The sequence below is a fragment of the Anser anser genome, assembly GCF_964211835.1.
Source record: "Anser anser genome assembly, chromosome: Z".
Classification (NCBI taxonomy): Eukaryota; Metazoa; Chordata; class Aves; order Anseriformes; family Anatidae; genus Anser; species Anser anser.
In genome coordinates, this window is record NC_139723.1 from 46,762,184 (window position 1) to 46,786,540 (window position 24,357).

The 24,357-nt window shown below is 39.2% G+C and overlaps 1 protein-coding gene across 1 annotated transcript in view; it reads left to right on the forward strand.

The window, feature by feature from the left end:
- The window catches only part of LOC310889451 (guanine nucleotide-binding protein G(q) subunit alpha), a 132,089-nt gene that overhangs the window by 20,963 nt on the left and 86,769 nt on the right, over positions 1-24,357 (forward strand). Inside the window, exon 2 of the mRNA XM_083816928.1 lies at positions 23,072-23,256. Coding sequence (XP_083673054.1) covers positions 23,072-23,256 — 185 coding nt within the window. The remainder of the gene's footprint in view (positions 1-23,071; positions 23,257-24,357) is intronic.

Consider the following 24,357-nt stretch of genomic DNA (forward strand, 5'->3'; position numbering starts at 1 on the left):
TTTCTTGTTTCTGGCAATGTCTTGTGTAGCAATGACATTGAGAAAGCTTCAGTTAATTATTTCATGGTCTTTCTAGATCCTGGTTGATAAATATTAAATGGTCTTCTCAGGCCTAGGAAAGCTTCGACTATATAAAAGGGCAAAATTCTATTTTACAGAACAGCATTCTAACTAAAATCAATGAATGTACCCTTGAGTGAGCATGTCAGATTAGTATCAACTTGTATGAAATAAACGTGCTGCAATCAGTTGCTCAATCAACTGGAGCGACGTTTAATGACAGAGAAAATGAAGATATTGCAGATTAATACTTATTTTCATGCTATTCTACTAAACAGAAGAGTATTTGTAGTAAGAGGGAGTAGTTACATAGCACTTCCCGTTTCCAGAGTGCTGTGCACCCACTAGCTAATCAGTCACTCCCTTGCTTCAGCGAGGGAGGAAGTAGTTAATTATTATTATCCCTGTGATCGTAGGTGGGGGAATGGCGACAAAGGCTATGTCTATGTTAGCACATAGCATGAACAGAAGAGCGTGTCTCTAGGGCAAAACAGTAGGTGCTGGGAACCTTATGTCTGTGTTCAGGTTTTGTGTTGCTTCAAACCGTATCTAATCTGATCACAGGGACTAGGTGCCTGGTTGTGGGTAGAGTACATTAGGTGTGGTCTTGGGGTAGATCTTCCATACCCTAGTTAGCATATGTATTGGCTTCATTCTAAAGGAATCCAGCTCCTGTCTTGGAGATGTTCTGATGACAGTGCAGGTGAGCATACTGAACAGGGGGGAGATCTGGAAGGTCGTTTCCGAAGTGTGCTCTGGAACCCAACTTGAAGACGTGTGTGTGTACCAACAAGGATAGTCTGGCCAGGAATTTCAGTCAGGGAGTTTTGTCATGACTACAGGTTAAGACAGCCAAGCCTTCGTTTTCAGGGTCACGAAGGCTGGAAAAAAAAGGTTTATGTTTGTAGACACTTCTAAACAGCATTTTATGTATATGGAATAAAAACTTGGCCCCAGTGGTTGACCACTGCTTTGCACAAAAGTTGTGGAACTGGCATTTCACCTTGGGTATGAGGAGGTTCCCTCCCTGTTCATGTTGGTAAATAACAAAAATAGAGGTTTAGAAACATCTTTTAAGTCTGATTCTCCTGAAGAATATGAGGTACTTATTCTATTCTTCTGCTCATTAGTACCAGTAATAATCTGTTTGGTGAAAAAACTTTGAATATCTTATTCTCTTTATGGTATTATAAATAGTCTGAACCATTAATATTTCACTTGTCTTTTGCCTTGCTTAGCGTGTTGGACTCTGCAGAAAGTTTGAATGGCAGCATAATTGATTAAGTAAGTGTTTATTGTTTGAGGTATTGTCAAAACCATTCAGTTACTGTTTGTCTTTGCTAAATTACCAGTCCTCTTTGTTTGATTACACTTTTGCAGTTAATGGTTACAGGTACTGTCTATTCACATCACAAAGTTCTTCAATGGAAGCTTCAGCAAAGCAGGGGATTATGAGAATTAGAGTTTCTGATCTTAAAAATAAGAAGGCAAGCTGGGAAAAAAATGCAAACAATCTTACAGACTGTCCTTTTGTCAGGACAAAAGACAGCTTCCCTTGTGTATATTTTTGCACATGCAAGTAAATTCATACAGCCTTTAAAATTACTTTGATGCATACAGCGTGTGTAGCTGCACAACAGTATTGTGAGAATGAGAGGTTTAAAGTCAGCTTTTCGCTGTGTCAGTTCTAAATCTACCAAAACGACCATTGCTTTTGAATTTTCCCATGCTTAAAGTGAGCCAGATGCCGCTTACTTGATATACAAGATCTTTTACATGTTTCTTAGAAGTGCTTTACAAAGGTCACCGGCCACCAATAAGGATAGAAAACGAAAGTTTTAATAAAGAGATGGAAAGCTTTTGGTTCATAACAGTATGTTGGAAGTGTTGGAGAAATATGTCTCAAATACCCTATGCTAATTAGGAGGAAAAAAGTCAATCTTTGTCCATCAGCTGAGTTTGTGAGCAAGCAAGCTATTACTGTAATGTTACAGGAGTCTGGCACTGCCTAAATTGTGGTCTTATGTATTACTGAAAACAAAAAGCTCCTGTCCTTATCTAGCTCACCACAATAGATCTTGTACTGTTAGTAAGGAGACGAATAGTTGGTCAGTAAGTAGGATGAAGAAGACAAAGCAAAGTATGTAAAAACTCTGAAACAATTGGATTTGGATCTCGGTAACTTGCTAGCTGAATTCAGAGGTCATGGAAATACAAAACACAAACTTCATTGTCCAGTATCATAGACAAAGAGAATCGTGACTATTTATCTCCCAGCCTTACAGAAAATTAGTATCTTATAAATTTAATTAGAAAGATGGCAATTCAAGTAAAAAGCTTATTGCATATTCTGTGATGCATTGGCTTCTAACTAAGGTTGCTGGTTAAAAAAAAAAATATATATATATACAAAAAGATGCATCTGTTCATATAGCATGATGTTAGCAATCTCTCCTAGCAAAAGCCAAGATGACGCTTTTGTTTAATAATGAAGTCTATTTTGTGATTGTAGTCTCAAGTCAAATCACTTATGTGCACTGCTAGCATCATTGTTGGTAGGATGCACGTGAGCCAGCTGTAGTCATAAAATAATTGCCTCTTTGCTGTAGGAAGTCACATTGGTGATTCAGTAGCTGTCAGTAGTGGGCTACTCTTACAGTACGAAAATACTTGATGCTGTAGGTGCTTAAGACAGCATCCTGCTGGGACCGTTAAACCATTTGCTCTTCTTCAGAGTCCTGTTGTGTAGGTTTCAAAACTCTTTACACAAGGCTATTTATTGCACTTTTTAAAGACAGGGAAACGGAAACAAAGATTGTATTTGCCTAAAGCTACTTGTCAAGTCAAAAAAAGGTGCCAGAAGTAGAACTGATTACTGGGATCCCAGTCCAGTTCTTTCTCCAGTAAGCCTTTGTGGTTCAGAAATCAAAGAAAATAATTCATAGTGGCTTCAAGTTACTCAGTCCCTGGCTGCAGCAAAAGCTCCAGGGCATCTTCTTCCCTTCATACTTTGATCTAGATGGCATTTCCTAGCATGAGAGCCACATTACTGCTTAGTAATCCACAAGCAAAAGAGTTGGGAAGCCACTGTCCCTTCTGTTTTAACTTGTAGAGCTTCAGCAGTGGTTGGTGTTTGTACCTGTTCATTACACTTAGCAAAATACAAGCGCATTTCCGTAGTGGTGTGATTCTGTCCGTGTTTATGTTTGAGAAAGGCCTTTAAGGAAAGGCCAGTGTCACAAAAACTTTTATTTATTTATTTATTGTCAATTCATAGTAGTTCTGCGTGGAATAGCCCAAAGTGAACGTAGCTTAGGACTGTTCAGTGTGTGTTGAATATAATTCTGTCCGTTTCAAGGTGGAGGTACTTCAACCTGTTGGGGCATGTTGACCTGGACTCTTGCAGAGACAGGCCATGAATAATCAATGGACCAGTTAATTGACCTGCAAGTGGTTCCAGCCCATGAATGTTTTTACAGGGCCCACTCATTTGTACAACACGCTCTGAGTAAAAGTAGTGTACAGACATGCTGTAGTCACTGCACGCGCTGAGTAAAGCCAGTGCTTTCTGGGAGTGCCAGGTTTACTGCACACATGCCAATAGCATGTTTGTGTTGTGGTTGTGGAGAAAGCCCAGTGATTTAACAGATGTGTCAGGCATGTGGGCTGTATGCAGACCTGGTAAATAACAGCCTCTGGAAAGTTCTGCTTTTACAGCTTATTTGCTCCAGGTCCTTCCCTGCAGCAAGGAACAGTCATGGCTGGCAACCATATATTACACAGGTGGTAGATGGCCTTCCAACATTGTTTGTCTTCTGTTCCTCTACAGAAATAGGGATGGTTATATTTGAGTCTTGATGATCCAGGAAATACCTGTGCAAAGGAAGAAGAGAATCTAAGACACTTATCTCAGGCTTCAGACCACTGTATTTAGAGCTATAAAAAAGTGGATATTTTTTCAAATTCCATATACCTTCTAGAATTAATCTAACACTAGATTGCCTGTGGTCATCTGCTGTTTGAGATGCAAAATTGTATAATTGTAGGCTGGTATACAGTACACAAAACAAATCACTGCATCTGCACTTATTTTATTGCAGATTGTTGTCACAGCATCTGTGTTTAACTGAAGACAGCTAACACACCTTCTAGTGGAGGCAATATTTCAAAAGAGAATATGTATGGTCATAGAACTCCAGTAAACAAAATTCTAAGGAAATCCAGACGGCATTGTGTGGAGAAGTAGTTCAGCTTGCCTGCCCAGATCGGTCTTGATGTCTTTTTTCTCAATACCGTTCTTAAAAATTCGTGAAGGTACAAGGCAACATTACATTAACTGTGCTTTAAAACTGATAGCTCAGATAGAAAATAGTTATGTAGAATTAAAAAAATCTTAGTGAAATCTAGTATACAGACAAGACTTACTTGGGGAAAAAAGAAACAAAAAGTCATGCTTAGAATTGGTTGTAATTGCTAGTAATTGGTTAGGTACAAATGGCTTTTAGAAGTAATGTAGGAAAATATCACTGTTATCTGTTCTTTCTGATTGCTTGGAAATAAATGAATACTTTTTTTAATGAAAAATAATTAAAATAATACAAACGTGTAATATGAGAAGTGGTAAATCACAGGACTGTGACAACACTGGGCTCAAATCTGTTCTAGTTCAGGTGTATTTTATCTCTGTCGAGAAGGAATGGGATCATGACCTGTATATGTAGGTTAGCGATGTAACAAAGTACCTTGCAAAGAATTATTTCTCAAATAGAAGTAGGGAAAAAAAAGCTTTAGAATAAATGAATAACAAACTTATAACAGTAGAGCTGCATTAGACTAAATGTAGTGAATTAGTGGAAAATGAAGTGTTCTGCTCCTTTCACTTGATAATTTCCTTTAAAAAATGTAGCGGTTACTAGAAAATTATAGGCTCAAGTCTTTAAATAAATTCATCTTCGTTTCTTAGTATGCTATAACACAGCTAGAGTCACTTTCAGGATAGTGTTTTAGCATGTTTAATCTTCTCATGAAGTACTGAATCCAGCAGGATTTACTGGAATAAAAGAGGAGTAATAAGCTAATTTGGTAAAAGTTGGCATTTGCACATAAATGAAGTTACCCGTGCACAAAAACACTGTGGAACAGCTGATATGTGGTAATGACTCACACCATGGTAACTTTGTTCTTAGACTTCTCTCTTCTGTATTAAAAAGCTATCTAGGTTCTTCAGTTACTAAGCAATATGTAGAAGATTTTCAAAAGTACCCAATGCTTTTTATTCCTTATTTTTCAATAAATGATTAAAAGACGCATTGCAATATACCCTCTTTATGCCTACTCTCAATTTTATGCCCTCCTGCATATTAATAAGGCCATAGTAGTCTATTGGGAGTATTTAAAGAGTAAGGATGGCAGAATAAAATCCTTAATAAGGATCACAGAAAAAAAGTTTTTTATGATTAACCTTTCCTGAGGTCATTATCATTTTCCTTAATTCCTTATTCCAAGCTATTCTGTTTTTTCTTTACTACTGAAATCAGCGGAACTGATATAACAGCAGTTCACAATTACCAAGCTTGTTTTATTTTGTTTGTTTGTTTTTCTCTATCTAAAAACCGCCTGAGTATACCTTGGATCTGCATTGCTGCAACAAGGTTTACAATTTATTGTAGTTCTGGTAGTGGAATTCCATTATTTTTTCCTAAGCTGTGTAGTGTAATAATGTATATTTTTATACAGATACATTGTGAGCTTTCTCTTGTTCTATTTATTTTACTTGGTTTACAGAAATAACTGCACTCGAGACTCAGAAATCTTTTTTCGGAGTTTTCACATTTTGAAAGTTTTTTTTATTAAAGTGTAAAAAACATTTTTATTCTTACTTTCTGACTTTCCAAGTTGTTTTGTTGGAAATACAAGTACTTGGTAAGTTGAAGTCGATCTGTATGATACCTGATATAAGTATTAGTATCTGCAAACTTTTGCAGAAGCCTTTAAAATGTTTTTTTTTTGTTCATCTTTAGGAAACAGATGAAACTATGCAATACAGAAAGCTGTGAAGATGACATAGTGAAACTTCATTATCAGACTTTAAAGCTGATCTGTGGTGACATTCAGAAGGGCTTGATACTGACTGAGGTAGAAACAATCCTTTTAGATTTTATAACAGGGAACAACACAGAGCATCTGAGATTTGCTCATCGTCTTTTAGTGCATTACTACATTCTTATTGTTTGTCTGCCAGAGTGAGAAGGTAGTTTTAACTACTTAGAGCAACTGTTTTTTTGCAAGAGTTGACATACCTCTTCTTATTTACTAGGTAACAGATTTCTGAACACCTACAAATTGAAGACCATTCCTAAAAAAAACACTCTATTTGTCTTTTATGCAAATGTTCTATGAGCCAGGCATTAGAGGACCAACTCTGTCTTCTGAACATAGATGTGAGAATGCTGACAAGTTTTGTAGATCATGTTATAAGAGAGATGCAGCTTCTTGGCAAATGTTTTTGAGGACATAATTGCTAATTAGCAAGATTGCTTAGGCTGGATGTGCGTACATGAATCAGCAACTGCTGTGTACTTATCTGGGAGGGTTCAGTGGTTAATTTTTTACTAATGCACAAAGACTTCTCGCAGTGTTTGGGTCTGCAGTGCAGTAGTGTTGGAGCAGCTGGGCTTTTTCTTGCATTTCTCCTGTGGCAGATGAAACAGCTGGGGTCAGTTAAAAGTGTCCCTAAAGTTGGCAGCCACCCAGAGAAAGAAGCAGCACTGAGGAGTGTCTGGGTGTCTCGTCTCATTGGCTTGTGCTTCCCATCCCTCTTACAAGCAGAAACGTTACAAAGCATTGCGTAGTGCTGGCTGTAGGTGCTGATAAGCGTGACATCCTAATCCTTTTTCAAATACCTCTTACTCTCGCCTCTTGGCTTCACGTTGCCGGTGTTTGAAGGATTCAGGATCTTGAAGTGCTCCAGAAATAAATCCTGCCCTGTGAGCCTCTCAGGGGACTTCCTGGCTCGTGCCTGTACCGCGAGCGGAGGACGGGCTGCTTCCGTGTCCTCCCTTTTCAGGTGCTAACCTGTGCGTGTGCCATGTGGAGCGTACAGCTAAAGCCTTGGCCTTGCAGTCTGAGTCGACCTCTTCTGCACAGAGCTCTTTTCTGCACACTGACGTGGGGAAAAAAAGGACCTGCAGGGGCAGGCTGAACAGCTGCTCGTGGGTTTGTAAGAGGAAATCGTGTCTGAAAGGCATGCGCAGGCCGCGGAGGTGATGCCTCGTTATTTGCTGGTGATGGGGATCTCTGAGTTGTGATTCTGCAGAATGATGCCACAGGCTGTATGGGAAGTCTGTTAGCCAGAAGTTGTGAAGAGATAGTATTATTAATAATACTTCACCTCGTGTTGAAAAATTTCAACATTTGGACTGTCCATAAAATGAACGTTTACTATAAAAAGACTGAAGACATTTAGGGAAGAGTATTGTTGTGCTGTTGTTTTTTTCTCTTTTTTTTTTTTTTAATATATCCAAAGCGTCTATGCTATTTTTTAATTGTCCTAAATTATTATCTGTAACTTCGCTCATTCTTCCTTCCTTCCTTTTAGAGCAGGCCTGTGAATGAAGACAACACTCTAAATTTCACAGTTTTTCACAAGACACTATCAGACATCCCATTCCTACTTAAAATGTATTTAGAAACTACAGTTCATACTGTTGTCTGATGCAGGGGCTACAGCTTATTCAAAAATGTATTTTAATTTTTAATCTGAAAGAACTTCAGGTCAGCTGTTTCCTCTCCACATCTGTGGATTTGGGCCTTCTTGTGTCTCCTGAAAGAGGGTTTACAGGCCTGGTAAACTCTAAATAAGCTAGCTTTTTCTTTGATACTGTGTTCTTATTGCAAAGGTATGCTCGGGGTGATGCAAAAGAAGAAATAAATATGGAATTGGCAAATATGATTACCTTTCAGAATCTTAGCGTAGCGGTTGTTGGAAGTAAATCCTTCTTTAGGTCTTTTGATGGTTAACTGCGTGGTTTGTGTTGACAGCTGGATGTGCGCTTGGTTGTTTGGCTGTTTTTATAGTTGAACTGAAATTATAATACAAAAAAAAAAATTATGAATAATGTTGACTTGTGTGGGTAACATTTTAATAGCCTAAAATATAAACTAAAGAGTTGGACTGGAACACTTTTCATTTGACTATTGTGCAAAGGAATGACGTATAAAATAAATGTTTACTTCCTGGAAGTAAAAGTTTCCTCTGGAAAGAAAAAAATGACAAACAAACTAGAAGTCCTTCCCTCTCACCCCTGCGTGAGCTGTAGTTGTGTTACAGTTCTCCACCCTGACGGTTAAATTTGTTTGTATTTCGGTGTACAAAATCAGAAGAGTGACTGATCACCTACTGCAGCATGTCCTTAGGTCTTGCTGCATAGCACTGAAAAATGGCTAGAAGTATGTTTGAGCCACCTCTGTGGGACAGGAAGCAAATGTAACTAGTGAAAAGTAGGGTTAGGTGAATGCCTGTAAAACAACAACCCAGCCCTACAGAAAGCTTCATTAGCTGGGGACTTCAGTGAATTTTGAGCTTTCTCTCAGATGCAGAGGTAAAGCAGTCTTGATAATGCCAATAAATCACATGCCAATGAACAGCACGTGGCCATTCGTTAAACAGGAAGCCACAAGTCACCTCGAGAGAGGTCACAACCATGAAGAGACTGGGAGAGAAGGGAGGTGGCTGTTTCTGGGGCACGTGGTCTCGTCCTCGCTGAAAGTGTTACCGGCTGGAGTAGAGCTGTTGTAACTCAAAGCGCGCCTCGTTCCTGGGTTTCCCAAGGTTTCCTCTAGCACTGAAAAGCATCCAGTGAGTGGATACTTCTTCTGAAAGGCAGCAAGGTGTTCCCCATCCATAATTTCCATTGTGTTCTGGTTGATATTATCATATGTTTTTTAATAGCTTTATAAGTAAAAGGCAGTTATTTTTTAATCTAGCCATTCTCAGTCAATGTTTTGTGTATATGTGTAGCTAGTGATCTGCAAGTCTAACTTCGAGCTGCTGAAATGGCTGCGATGAGCTCAGCGGAGGGGCCAGGTTTGGGCCTAGCAGCTGGAACAGCTCCGTGGGCACGCGTGCCCTGCACCCCTCCGAAGCAGTAGCGCGTGGAAAGGAGGAAACTATGCTCTGCTGGTAAAAAGCACCAAAAACCAGTGCTGTAAGTGGCGCAGCATGCTAGTGGTCCTCGCTGTTACGACTGCAGGTACAAAGTGATGTGACTGGATGCTTTAACCAGTGAAACCTGCCCCTCTGTCGCTGGCATCTTCTGGTAGCATGTTCTTAGTGAATAGCTTTCGTCCTTCCATTCACCACAAGCTTAGAACTGGTCAGCTTTTCAGTTCTTTCCACGGGCAAATAGTGCATCTGAGAATGTTAGGTTTCCATAACCATGTAGCTAGCGTGAAAATGCCTCTATGGTGCAGTGTATAAGGCTAGCAAGGATGTGTCCTCTCAGAACTTTGCTGTTCAATTTACTTTCTTTTTTTTTTTCTTAATAAAAAGCGGGGATTTTTTTTGTGGTGAATCTAATTATAAAATTTTAATTATAAACCTGTTCTTTGCTTCTATTACCCTTGACCCAATTTCTTAAACTCAGAGTGCCAGTGGTATATTTGTATCTACGGAGCCTTCACAGCTCTGTGTGCATGCGTATCAGTGTATTAAAATATGCACAGAACCTGATTAAAACATGAAATTGTGCAGTGATGCTTCTGTTCATGTTACTGGTCTTGCTAGATCTAGAAGCAAAGGGGCTGCCTCCTGTGCAGGAACTGCCTTGGGTGTGCATAGCACCTTGCTGTGGCTGAGAAGGCATCAAAGTGCAAGGGGCAGTGAAACATGCACAGCTAGTGACGCTCTCCAAGGGAAATAGCCATTAGAAAGCTCTCCCAGGTTAAGGACAGTCTGCAATAAGCTGCAGGAAGTGTGCCACAATATCTGGAACTGTGCTTGCTGCTGGGTGGATTTATAATGCTGCTGGCCTTGGAGCCAGCATGGGTTGCTGGCTGTGTGTGTGTGCATGCACACATGCGCCTGCGCTGGTGTGGCGAGAAGCACAGACAGCTCTGAGAGACAGTGGACATTCAGGAACTAGGGGAATACGAACCCGGCTTTTGAGTCTCTCACATTATCGGAAGGTTGGACATAAAAACACAGCAGTGTTTTTATTGTATTACTGCAGTGCCACAGCTCCTCACTCAGCTGTCAGCTCTGCTGGGCTCTGTGCATTTTCTGGGGGAGAAGGGGTGAAGGGATTCTGTTAGTTTTAAGGGACAGGTCTATTAGTGACAGAGCATGTCACAGCATTGCTCGATACCATGTGAGAAACTTCCACCTTGAACGCTGGCTTTGCCAAGGAATTGCCCAATTGTGTGTGCAGACCAGGAAGCGATAGCTGCAGTCCCTGGCATGGCTGTGGAGCAGAGGCTGTGCATGAGGAGCCCTGCTCCGGCAGACCAAGGGAAGGGGCCTCCCAGTGTCTTCTCCTGGCTGCCAGTCTGAAATTATACCTGCTGTCACCTGGCCTCCCACCTGCCTCGGGTCACCTCTTCTCTGTTCCTCCAGTGCAGGTGGAGGTGGAGCTGCAACTCCCAGCTGGAGTTTCCTGCCTTTCCTTGTTTTCCTTGTTTTCTGCCACGGTGTTTCTTATTCCTTCCCTACAAAACGCCTAATTCCCCACCCTCCCCATTTAATAATGTAATAAAATGTAATGAGATTGAGGTCAATCTGAGGCAGAGTAGCCAGGATGCTTGTACACTGGAGTGAGATGAATCCTCTTTCAGGAAGTGTGTATGAGTGGGCTTGAAACCAGGCAGGTGTAGGTCTACATAGCTACCAATTGTGAAGCCTCCTCAAGGAAGGAGGAGGAATGTGAGGGCGTTACCTTCCCACTGGTATGAGGAAAAACGGTCAAATATGAGACAAAAGTATTGTAGGCTTCTTGTTTAACTTACACCCTTAAGACGGTATTGCATTTATGCTACTCACAATATGGATTTTCTCTGAAAGCCAGCGAGGATAGACAATTTGTAATGAACATTGTAAGGTGTATTATTTTAAAAATCATATATTACCCAGGCAGATTGCTCACTGAAGTCACTGCTTGCAAGATCCTGGGCTTTGTTTGGACTTGGAGTCACTTGGAGTTTGACTGAAGTAAAAAATACTCTGTCTTTTTAGTACTAGTGGTATATTTGAGGCTTGAAAGCATCCTTCTCTGTCTTGGGTCTAGTGCTGACTGAGTGAATAGATGTTATGGATCAGGGAAAGTTGTAAGACAGGTATCTGCGTACGGACATTTGGTATATAGCCACTTCATGTTTCCAAAATACTCTTTGACAGTAACTAATAAGTTGACTATTGTCTAATTACACATTCAGAAGCAGCTGTCACATTATCTTACTAATTCAGAGATGTAGAGCATTCAGAGCCATGAACAACAAAAAAAGTGCTAGCAGAAGAGTCTGAGGGGATAATTACTATCTTCCCCAGGTGTACGTAACATAACATAGTGAGATAATCAAGTAGCTTCAAGGTAGAAATACTCTTAACTCATCTTTTAGAGGAACCAGCATTTATCTTTTCGTAATGTAAACCTTTGTCTATTTTGTCGAAGTCCATGTGAAAATGTTCTTACTACGCCATGAAATAAGAACAAAAAGATCCTAAACCAAAGTACTTCTTTCTGGTTATTGTAAGTAAAAGCAAAATATTACCTTCTCTCTCTCTCCCCCTCCCCCCAAAGGAATGGTTCATGGTAATGTTCCATGGTATCTAGGAAAAAGCATAGAATATGAGTGGGTATCTTTTCTGGAAACAGTGACCAAATGCTTTTCTTTTTAAAGAAAAAAGTACTCCAATATTGTAAGAAGCGCTTGCCATTCTTCGTCTATAATGTAGGACAGTGATACTCAGTGATACCAGAAATACTGCCTGACATAAACATTGCGCTGTAACGGAAGCACGGCTATTCCTGTAACTTCTGTTTTCAGCAAAGATACATTTATATAGGTTTTGGTTTAGTGACACAATGCATTTTGAGAGAATTTTCATATTCTAAGAAATCAGCTCTGCTGTACCCTTTTGGCTCCCAGATGGAGGCCCTTTGAATGAGTGGGAGATCAGAAGTTTGTCTGCCTCTCAAAACAGAGCTCACAAAGATAAAATAGGTTAATTATTATTAAAAAAAAAAAAAGGAAAAAACCACCTTCTTTAGAAAGTGTTTTCATGTTTTTACAAATTGGTTGTTAACATTGTAAAAATTAACAAATTTTATAACAATGTTTTTTATCAGCATTTCTTATGTACACAGATAAGCATCAAGTATAATCTCCAGGTATTACAGTATATCTTAAAACACAAATTGGACCACAAAATATGCTGTCAGGAAAGCAAAGCATACAAAGTATAAGATTGTGTGTGCATGGTAAATACGGCTTTTGTTTTATAGATATGTTCTTGTACAAGATAATTATGTTTGATAATAGAAAATATTATGAGATCCAGATTCTCAATTTCCAGTTATAATGGCTAAAATTTCATTTGGGGAAAAGAGTGTTAGCCAGTGGAGGGAAAAACAAAAGCAAAAACTTGTTGCTATATCTTAGAAAAAGTGATCTTCGTGACCAAAGATTCAGGTATTTTTTAAAGGAGTAAAGGTATCTTATTGGCAGCCATGATAAAAATAAAGGAAAAATATGGTGGTTTTGAATACTAACAGTATTTGTCTTTGCCTTTGATTAAGCAAAGTGGTTTATGCTATCACTGGAATGGTGTATCTCAGAAGCTGCTAGGAATAGGAATTATGTCTGTCTATTCATAATTGCTTTGAGTAACAGAAAACGAAAGACATGAAAGGAATTTAAACAATGAACTTCCTCGTAAGAAGCACTCACAGGCTACTGAAACATAAACTTGAAAAGCAGATGCTATTTCATTTTACAAATGTATGTAGCAATAAAAATAAAACACTTTAAAATATGTAAATACATTTTTTTACAATACAGTGATAATATCTAAGTTATTTATCAGCAAGTCATCTTGATGCTTTTGATAACATTTTATTGAATTGATCCTGGAGATTTCTTTGTATCCCCATCCCCCTTGTTCCCTCATCCCCTTTTAAAAAAATATATACATGTAGGTGATAGTAAATAAGTATTAACCAACTTGTAAACTTTTTTTTTTTGAATGTGGTTGCATTATTTTCCCAACTTTATTTTAAACCCACTGGATAGGCTTCCTTAATGGCAAGAGTACTTCCTTTTCTACTACACTTTATATAGCTGTCTTCCTTAATGGGTTAATAGTTTCAAGCTATCTCAAGCCTTATCCTGCAGTGCCAGAAACTAACTAAAGACTCAGTGAAATTCATCTCCTAGAGGTCTGCATGACATACATGGTCATACAGTCCTGCACAGCTCACAACATTTTCAGTCACAGGATGGTTGAGGTGGGGAGGGACCTCTGGAGGCCTGTTTGGTCCCTTGCCCCTACTCAGACATGGCCAGGTTGCCCAGGACAATGTCCAGGTGGGATTTGATTATCTCCAAGGAGGAGACTCCACAACCTCTCTGGGCAACCTGTGCCAGTGCTCCGTCACCCATACAGTACAGAAGTGCTCCCTGATGTTCAGAGGGAACCTCCTGTGTTCCAGTTGGTGTCCACTACCTCTTGTCCTGTCACTGGGCTCCGCTGAAAAGAGACTGTATCTGTTCTATTTGCATCCTCCCTTGGGGTATTTCATAAATCAGTCTGATTTATGTGCACAGACGAATGACCACAGGTGCAACGTAAAAGAAAGTTAGGAGGATTAACCCCCTCCCAGTCTTCATTCAAATAGTAGATGAGTTTGTTTTCACAGGAAATGAACGCCAGAGAGGATTTAATAATTTTGATGATGATCACTGTATTTCTACCATTTTCTATTAATAAATAGCTTACAAAAACATAGGTGGATGTATATGATCTCCCTGTAGGAGATGACAATTTAAAATAGTCAGAGTAAAAAGGTGTGGTGAAGAAGGTGTCAGTTTATCTATATAGATTTTTATATAGGGCTTGTTTCTGAGGTGAAAACCAAGCACCTATGTGAACAGCGATCAACTCTGATCACTTTTGTGCCTTGCAGCCTACTTAAGCAAGTAGTCAGCTTTCCAAGGCTGTGTTCTGCCTTCTGATCTGGGTGTCAAAACCCACTAGAAAGTAATCATGCATAAGTTTCTAAAGCCGGATTTGGCCCTTCATCTGTGTAAGAAAGGTAAGAGCTTGTATCATACCTCCGCTTCATTGATGCTTGTGCCTGCTTCTGGTTTTGTTTGTATTTTTTCGTAGGAACGGCAGCGTGAAGCAGGCTGATTTTCAGCTGCTGTCAGCTGGAGTTGTGAACAGCATAAGGAAAATGTTCTTGGGGGTGAAACTTTGTTTCTGGCACTTATTCTGCCTCTCATTCATGCAGAAATTGTTGAAGCTTCATAGGGGTATCCGTTTCCTCCAAAGCACATAAAATGGAAAGCTAAGCATGGAGTGTAAAGAGTTGTTTCTCTTTAGGGAGTCCCTAAAGAAGGATTTTCAGAAGTATCCTTTCAACAGCAGGGAGGAAAAAGTCACACAGGGGTGGGGTTTTGTCCTTGTTTGAACCCTTTTACAAGGTTGTGTAAAATCTCAAGGAGTTACTTTTCCTCTGTTAAGGTAGCCAATTCTTCTCTCACTTTGTTGCTTCTAAATTACATCCGAACCATAAGAAGATAGCTGTAGAATTGAGAAAATGATCTGATGATAGCTTGAAAAGATAAGGAGGCTCTTCTGCTTTGGGCAGTGGGTTTTTTTGTTTGTTTGTTTTTGTAGGTTGTTCTTTTTTTCATAATTGAAGGTGGAGGGAAGAAGACACTGACTTCCAGTAATGGGTTGTGCCTGGCTGCATTGTAGCACAGTGTGGTTTTGATTATCTGGCACAAAGCTACGCTCGATTAACTAGATTTCTTGTAAAGGAGTTTGAGAGGTTCTGTTTCAGTAAAAACCTTGAATTAATATTTATTTAAGAAGCTGCAGAACATCAGCTGAATTTTAAATTTTAATTTGATCTTCACAATTGTTGGCAATTCAGTGTCTTACTTAGGCTTTATTTTAGTAGCTACTTGGACTGTTTAATTGTGTCACTGGTACAGTGAGGATGAGTATTAGTTTTATTTCTTTGGGTTTAGTGGCTACACTAGAATGACAAGTAAAGCTTACTGTCTTCTGACACATAGATTAAACGTGTAACAGGATTTCTCTGATTTAGAAAGTATTCAGACTGTCTCTGTAATGGGAGTTTTTCTTTACCTTCTTTAAAGAAGTATGAGGATTCAGCTCTGTAGAAGTTCATTAATACAATATGATATCTCTATATAATAATCAGGAAAAAAAATCTTAGATATAAGACAGTTGGTACAGATACATTTCCCTTTTCTAAACTGGATTATAAAATCTGTATGGTAGCTTTACTAATATTTTGTAATGGATATAATTTGCTTAATATTTCATAACCTTTTGAGACATTCAAGAGTTTTCTTGTAGCAATTGGTATAGATTGATGTTGATGTTTCACACTACTTAATGTAATTCTTCACATTCTGAGCTGTATTCATGGAATTCTGTTAGTCCTTTTTTGGAAGGAATCTTTACTTATCTTGCCAGACTTTCTTGTTGTTGTTACATGAGTCATTCATGAAATGATGTTTTGTTTTCTTTCATATAATATTGGTAGTTATCTTAACTGTATGTTCATAAATTTCTAAAATGATACAAAGGAGGTAATTTAGCGGACAGCAAAATGATGATGTGCTTTCTTTTTTTTTTTTTTGAAAGCAAGTGGAATATGCAGATTTAGATTATGATCAGACTAGTTAGAAGGATGAGTACATAGCAATTTTTGTCAGTGGAGCAAGCTCTTGGCAATAAAGCAGTATGACACCTCTCCCAGGTTTTTAATATTTGGTCTTAATTTAAACCTGTGCTTTGTTAAATTGCAGAGCTCATCACTCAGGTTTCTCTTGTAACTTAGATTTTATAGTCTTTTTATAGTTAATTCTATCCAGTTTTTAACATAAATACAAAACTGTGTGCTAATGTTGCAGGAACAGAACTCGGGAGACCTTAGCTCCCTTTTGGGCTTGTTTTGTTGCCTTGCTTAAAACTTCAGATGCTTTCCTGCCATAGCCTTTTCCATCAGTGTAACTGAAACATAACTGAAAATGCTTCCTACAATCATGTGACTCGTGTGAGATGTAATCTATTGTGATTCTGTGTTAATTAAGGAGTTTGGTAATCACAAAGGGAGGACACTGTGGTACTACTGCTCATTTTAGGGAAAATATATATACACCTATTGTATTTGCTATCAGGGCTCATAGTATTTCCTCATGGCACATTTACTTATGTCTTTGGGTGATTTGTCATTTAAATTCTTTAGAGTTGTATCTCTGGTTTTGTGACCGAGATGGAAATAAGTCAACCTCCCAAATGAATTTATAACTATATAGAATGGTTAGAGGCATGGGGTGGTGCTTTAATACTTTATAAGAGTTACGATATGGTGATAGAGTATGTCATGGAGATAATATATATATATTTTTTTGACAAATGGACAGGAGAGTTGCACTGTGTGGAAGGAGCCCTCAGCTGGGCAGGATGGCGAGGCGATAGCTGCGCCATCTTGGCGCCGACGGGCAGCTCTCCAGTCCTGGCCGCCTCTGTGACAGGAGGCTGGGCACAGGCCGCGGGGGTGAGCGTCTGTTGGTGAAGCATCAGGACGGGGAGCCTGGCTCGGCTCCGGGGCCTGCCCGCCGGTCGGTGTTGGTGGCCGAGCTGCGGAGCCTCCCAGGGCTCGGCCGCACAGCCCGCCAGTGGCCTGCGGCAGGCGGGCTGATGGTCCTGCTTCCTGGCGGTGGGACAGACCGGCTCTCTCGCTCGAGCTCCGGGGATGACCTCATGCAGGCTGTAATACATTTCAGATATTTTGGCACCTAAAGAGCCAGGCCGGTCCAAGGCCTGAATTCTGCGCGGTTTTCGTGTTTTGATACAGGACAGTACTTGGTTTCAGCAGAAATGTGATCCTTTTGCATTCCACTGCTGGAACAGCAACAAAAGAAGGAATATTTTTTGTTTTCTCTTTAGCTGAATTAGTAGTAGCAGAAAGGACATAAAACTCTTCCAAGTGAAATATAACTTTATAGTTGAAATTAAACATTTTTCTTCTCGCGTGTAACCTCTCTATTACTGCTTTACCTCTTATTCCTCAAAGGAGTTAATTTACTACTTAACACCTGATGAACTTGATTTCTGCACTATTCTTTACATTTCAGAGATAGCTTGCAACAGACTTTGTTTTCTTCTGAGTAAATATTTGGTGAAACAGTGTAGTTACAGTAATGCCTCAAGTATAAAAATGGTCAGCAGATAGAAATGCCAGGCTGCACCCAGTCTGCATGGGATGGTGCACAAGCTAAAAGCCAGTCTTCTGTGAAGGTATGCATCATGGATTTAATGGTTCTTAATAAATGTATGTAGATGGTGACTAACAAGGTAGCAGATTTCATTGACTCTTTTTCTTATATATTAAGAATCTCATTTTCTTTTTCCCTCTAGGCTTATCTAATCTATATATATAACTTCAACCAATAAAATAGACCTTTTTTTTTTTCTTTTTATAAATCAAACTTAGGGATAAACACAGAGAGTCAGGCTTAGTTTAGCTGCTTTCAGTCTCTTAACAGATGCCAGTGCGGATTTTATTTAGAGAATGGCATCTTCGTGGTTTTACTTTTAAAACAGCCTTATATTTGATCCCACGAGGTACTACTTCAGATTTATTTAAGTTACAACGCAGAGAAATGGTAAATCAAGTACAGGTATGCGTCACACAACCATGTGTAAGAAAAGTTTGCCTACCTAGGTTTCTAGTTTGAATTATTTTTTAATTATTTTTCTGACTCTTCCTTGTCAGGCACCACATGAATTCTGAAGCCACTCTGCCAGGAGCTGCATTGCCACTTACTCAAAATTAAATATGTTTTGTTTTTCAGTATATCTCCCAGGGCAAAGAATGTTGTGTTTCAACATTTTGTAGTTTCGTTTTTGAAGGGTGTGTACCAGGAAAAACAGCAATCATGTAGTAAATTGTGCATGGTGTGTGTAAGGGGTTACTGCTTCATTTAAACAACCTGACTTCCTTCCTGATTTTGCTTTTGGAGATAGTACTGTTGGGGATCTGGCAGATCTCTGGTCATAAAAAGCCTTGATGATGCAATAATATTTGTTGCTATTACTGTTTAAAAAAAAAAAAAGCTTCTGGGAGGTGTTCAGAGATTTGCCATATTGTAAGATGCTAAACTCTTTCAAAACTCCAAAGTTTTAATAATCCTCCATGCTGTGTTGAAAGGGAATTCATCACTGTTTGAGATGTTTATTCAGTCTTTTTTTTTTTTAAGGGATGTTAGTTACTTCTTTTAATTCAGTGGTTGGGTTGTTTTTTATCTGGAACAGAACACCTAAAAATATCAGATGATTGACCATCCCTTGTGCTTGAACCAGGAAGCTTTCTATAGATTTATCTGCAAAGTACTACCCAAGGTTTATACTGGGGTCGTATTTTGAGAGGAGAGACATCTTTTTTAAAAGACGAGGAGGAATGGTTTATTATTACGTATTTTAAAGAGTTTCAGGTATGTTGTGTGGTCTTCAACTGTCTTCTGACAGATGAGAGCATGTTGCTTGACTGGCTTCAGTTACAGGTCTTGATTAAGTTAAACATGCAATGGCATCAGCAGAAAATTGACCTCAGTATAATTTCTTCCACTTTGCTCTATTCTGCAATCTTTTGCATTACTATTTCACCTTTGCTCTCTCCTTATATCAGCTAGAGCCATATCATCTGGGATGATGTTGGTTAGCAATTGTTAACAGAAGCAGTAAAGGACTTGCTCACAGTACATGTGGATTTTTTTAATCCACTTCTCAGTTTTCTGTTTTTCACCAAGCAAAACTGACCCACTCAAGAGTCTTGTTTTTGGCTGTTATCCAGTGTTGTTGGTGTTTACTGTAGTGATAAGATTAGGCATGTGTTGCCAAGTTGTATCTCTTAACTTGCTCTGTAATGGGTGAGGCTGTAGAGAACACAGTTGGTGTGGTATCAGTCCTTGCCTTGATATTCTCATAATGCAAATCATGGGATTTTAAAAGGCTAAAAAATACTGCCATGGGCAGGGACACCTCCCACTAGACCAGGCTACCCAAGCCCCATCCAGTCTGGCCTTGAGCACTTCAGGGGCATCCACAGCTTCTCAGGGCGACCTGTTCCAGTGCCTCACCACCCTCAGAGTAAAGAATTTATTCCTTATATCTAATCTAAACCTACACTCACTTAGTTTAAAGCTATTCCCTTCGTCCTGTACACTCCCTGACAAAGGGTCCCTCCCCAGCTTTCCTGCAGGCTCTCTTTAGGTACTGGAAGGTTGCCATGAGTTCTCCCCAGAGCCTTCTCTTCTCCAAGCTGAACAACCCCAACTCTTTCAGCCTCTTTTCACTGGAGAAGTTCACACACCACTATATGCCGTTAGGTCTCCAAGGATAGTTTGTTACTGGTCTTCAGCGGAGAAAGTCGTGGTACAATGCCACCCAAAAAGCAGTAAGATGCAGAATACCTAGGTTTTTGATACTTCTCTGGATTTTAATTTTGTATGCCAGTGTATTGCATTTTTTGTAGACATGCTCAAGATCTCAAGATGTCAATACTCTGAAACACTGTCTTCCCTAATTTGACACAGATTGCTTTATCAATATTTTTTCTTCCCAGTTGTGTGTGGTACTATTTGGTACCTATACTCTTGGATACCTATACCCCCCCCCCCAAAAAAAAAAAAAATTAAAAAAATTAAATAAAGAATTAAATGCTTCAGTTTTTAAAACAGTGTAGATAATAAAAGTAATAATACAATTATCACAACAATACAAGTAATAATACAATTATCACAACAATACAAGTAATAATACAATTATCTCAACACTAAATTACTGAATTTGCATTTGGGGATTTTGAAGGACTCTGAGTTCCCCAGTTCTGAATGCTTGGTGCAGTTGGCTTTCTTCTCTGTTAGTTAAAGCAGAATTCTTGGTAAGAGTTAATCATGTCAAAAAGACATATCACATGCCATTCTGGGCATTCTAGGTTCAAGTTGAACAGACTTTTTGTTAAACGTGTGACATACCTTACAGATAAGCTAAAAAATATTACCAAATGTGTGTACGTGTATATTTATTTCACTTATGTACAGGAACATCGCTTATATGACTGATTCATACAAACATGACTTTGATGAACATGACTTTGCTTCATATGTTTCAGAAAAAGAGAAAATAATGTAATAATTCTGTATTGCCTAGGTCAATAATTTTATAAATTCTTAAGGAAAGTAATCTGTAGTAGATTCTGGAAGTACAAAGATCTCACCTTGAGATCTGATCAATTGGAAATCAGAAAGATTATTACTGACCCAGGACTATCCGTAATACATCACCTTTATTGCGAAGGCCAGCCTTTGGTTAGCACAAGTTTCATAGAATGGCTGAGGCTGGAAGGAACCTCTGGAGGTCATCTGGTCCAACCCCCTGCTCAAGCAGGGTCACTTAGAACGGTTTGTCCAGGACCATGTTTTTATAGACCAGGCTTTTGAAGATTTCCAGGAAGGGAGGCTCCATTACTGTTCCAGGCAGCCTGTGCCAGTGCTCTGTCACCTACACATTGAAGAAGTGCTTCTTGATGTTCAGGCAGATCCTCCTGTGCTCCAGTTTGTGCCCATTGGCTCTTGTCCTGGCACTGGGCACTACTGAAAATAGTATGGATCTTCATCCTCTTTGCACCCTCCCTTCAGGTATTTATAGACATTGATAAGATCCCCCCGAGCCTTATCTTACTCATGCTGAGCAGTCCCAGCTTGTTCAGCTTTCCGTATAGGAAGTCCCTTCATCATCTTCATCACCCTTCAGTGGACTGTCTCCAATATGTCCATGTCCCTCTTGTACTGGGGGGCCCAGAACTGGACACAGCACTCCAGGTGTGGCCTCACCAGGGCTGAGTAGAGGGGAAATATCATGTCCTTCAACCTGCTGGCAATACTTTGCATAGTGCAGTCCAGGATACCAGTAGTCTTCTTTGCAGCTAGGGCACGTGGCTGGCTCACATTCGTCGTGGTGTCCACCAGGACCTCCATGTCCCTTTCTGCAGAGCTGCTTTACAGCTGTGTGTGCCCCAGCATGTACTGGTACCTGGGGTTGTTCCTCCCCAGTTGCAGGACTTCATCCTTCTCCTTATTGAACTTCATGGAGTTCCTGTCAGCCCATTTCTCCAGCCTGTCAAGGTCCCTCAGGATGGCAGCGTGACCCCCTGGTGTATCGGTCACCCTTCCCAGTTTCGTCATCTGCAATTTGTCAGGTCGCAGGGGGAGAGTTCTGCCCGGTGGCTATGCAGTGCCCTGCAGAGGTGGTTGGTGCCTTTTGTGCTGTGCCCTTGGCCACAGCACAGGCTGAGGATCTCAGTGAAGGCAGTGTGGTAGCAGGCTTGGTCTCACTTTTTAACTTGAGAGCATGTCCTTTTTCATTACAATAACAATCACTCATGTCTCCCCAGAAAATGTAAAATAGGTCAGTATATAGCACTCTGCTTGATTTTCTGGGCATGTGTGTAAGGAAGACTTCCATTAGAAGTTTGTTCTATATGTATGAGAAATGAGGTCGAAGGTTTCACAACAATGCTCATGGTTTTAAGAGGCTTCCAGCTTAGATGTTTGCAGTGTGTGCTACCTCAGAACTGCTGAAGGGTTGCCAATGCAACATCATGTTTTAATTGTGCATTGTGCTGCCGTGAAACACACCTGAAACATCATGTACCCCATCAGGCTGCCTTTGTCCTGAGTTGCAAGTATGAAGCATGAAAGCCTTACAAAAATGATTAAAGTAAAACCCAGGCTGCAAGGCTGAAAAGCACTGCACTGAGCAATGCACCCTGGTGAATTTGTTGGGTTTCCTGGAGGGCTGGGTATCCGACTGGACGTGGGGTTTATAGTGCTGTGCAACTGTTCATTCTAAACTTCAACTCCTCCTTTTAAACAAACATAGGACTAATTTAGATAAGCTCTTCTAATCACAGAGGATGAGCTCATTGAAAGGGAAAAAATGTGTGATGTATCCTGAATGAAATTTCTAACAAGCAGGTCTTAACTTTAAATAGACAAATATTCAGAGATGTTCATTAAAAAAAATACAATTTCTGGCTTGTTATAAAGAAATCTGAAGGTAGGAATGACCACCCATTAATGAATATGAGCCAAATCTTAATTAAGGCTGATTTCATATGTTTCTTAGGTTAAAGTTTGCAGGGCTGTAATTGTTACAGTATTTAGTTTATTTATTTTTTTAGTCTCTTGGTTGTTCGCTGCTGCCTATCATAATATCCTGCAAGTTGACCAAAAAAGATGACTTCTTCTTACTTTATGAATTTTTATGATTTAAAAAGACTCATAGTAATTATCTGAAGTTAGAGATTTTGGACAATATTTTCAAGAACTGAAATTTACATTTATGTGATTTTAAATATTTGGTCATATGCATTATATTATACTCATATATGCATATATGATTTTTTTATATTATACTCATATTTATGAGGTTTGGTTTAGTTATTAGTTTAGTTGTTAAATCACCCTTCTATATCTCATCTTCAAAATGAAAGTTTCAATTCAGCAGTACGTCAGTTGTTACTGGTACTGCTGTTCGATATCCAACTGATCCTTGTAGTTACTGTATAGAAGAGTTACAAGTGTAGAACACATGACACTGTTCTGCGCTGCACTAAACAAACTGTCAGCATTGTGTTAAAAAATCATGTTTGCATCCAGTGACTAAAGTATATCCTTCTTATTTGTCTTGCAGGCACAGGAGAGAGTGGAAAAAGCACATTTATCAAGCAGATGAGAATCATTCATGGATCAGGTTACTCTGATGAAGACAAAAGGGGCTTTACAAAACTGGTGTACCAGAATATCTTCACAGCAATGCAGGCCATGATCAGAGCCATGGATACCCTCAAAATCCCGTACAAGTATGAACATAACAAGGTGAGATTTTTGTTTATTTTCATAGCTGAAGTTTTTACCTCTTTTTGTTTCAGGAAATACACTGAAGGTCTTCAAAAATTACGTCACATACAAATTATACTCAAAGTTCAGAAGAAAGGGTACATCTGTCAGTCCTGACTTTAGTTTTCTGCCTTTTGTGCTGCTCTGACAACACAGAGGTACTGCTTCTGTAAGAGAACTCATCTCAAAAAAATGTTTGAGGGGTTCATCACAGGGCAGTTTCAATGGCAGACTGGTGTTTCTTGAGACTTAAACTCTTTTCTTTTCCTTCCAGCTCATGGCCAGACCACAGTTAAGCTATTTTTTCGGTCTGCACCAATACTTCTTAAGGTTTGCCATTAATGTGGATTTTTTTTTTTAAATTAGTAGAAAAACATGTGGAGATACCTGGCTTTGAGCATATTTGAAATACAAATTTTGACACAGATTTTAAAACAGTCACATTCTTCTGAGATCAATGACATTGTTGAAATTTAAAAAGACAAATTATATTTGAAGTGTTTGCAAGTTTTATCTATGACTAGCCTAAATTCTTTCCAAAACACGCATTAAAAAAAAAGATAAAATACTTTAAGCATTCCATAAAGAGGGGAAATGTTTAGTATTTACTTCAATATACAGGAAAGCACAGGATTAGATCAGCATGTCTCACACTTCTTGCCATAGGATAGGTGTGGCATGGCTTTGAGGAAAGTTCCTGAGAACTTGTCCTGATTTTTACAGTTGAGTCATTATCAGCAATGTTGTCAGGTGGAAAGGTTAAGATCTCTCACAAGAACAGGGCTTGGCTTTCTTTGAATCTTGAATTGTGTGAAAATTGAATGATAATTTACTAGTCCTGGATGAAATGAGCGTTTTATTAAAATAAATTTATATTAAAGTTTTGTTTTTTTAACATAAACTATCAAAACCAGAGAAATTTGATACACAAGTAAGCAAGCTGCTGCTAACCAGGGAATTCAGGATGAAATAAATCTGTGTTAAGACAAAAATCTTTTGTGTCTCTATATATGAAGTTTAATTATAGAATAGAGCTGTTGTATATGTTTTAAGTCAGCTAATTTGGAAGTATTAAAGATA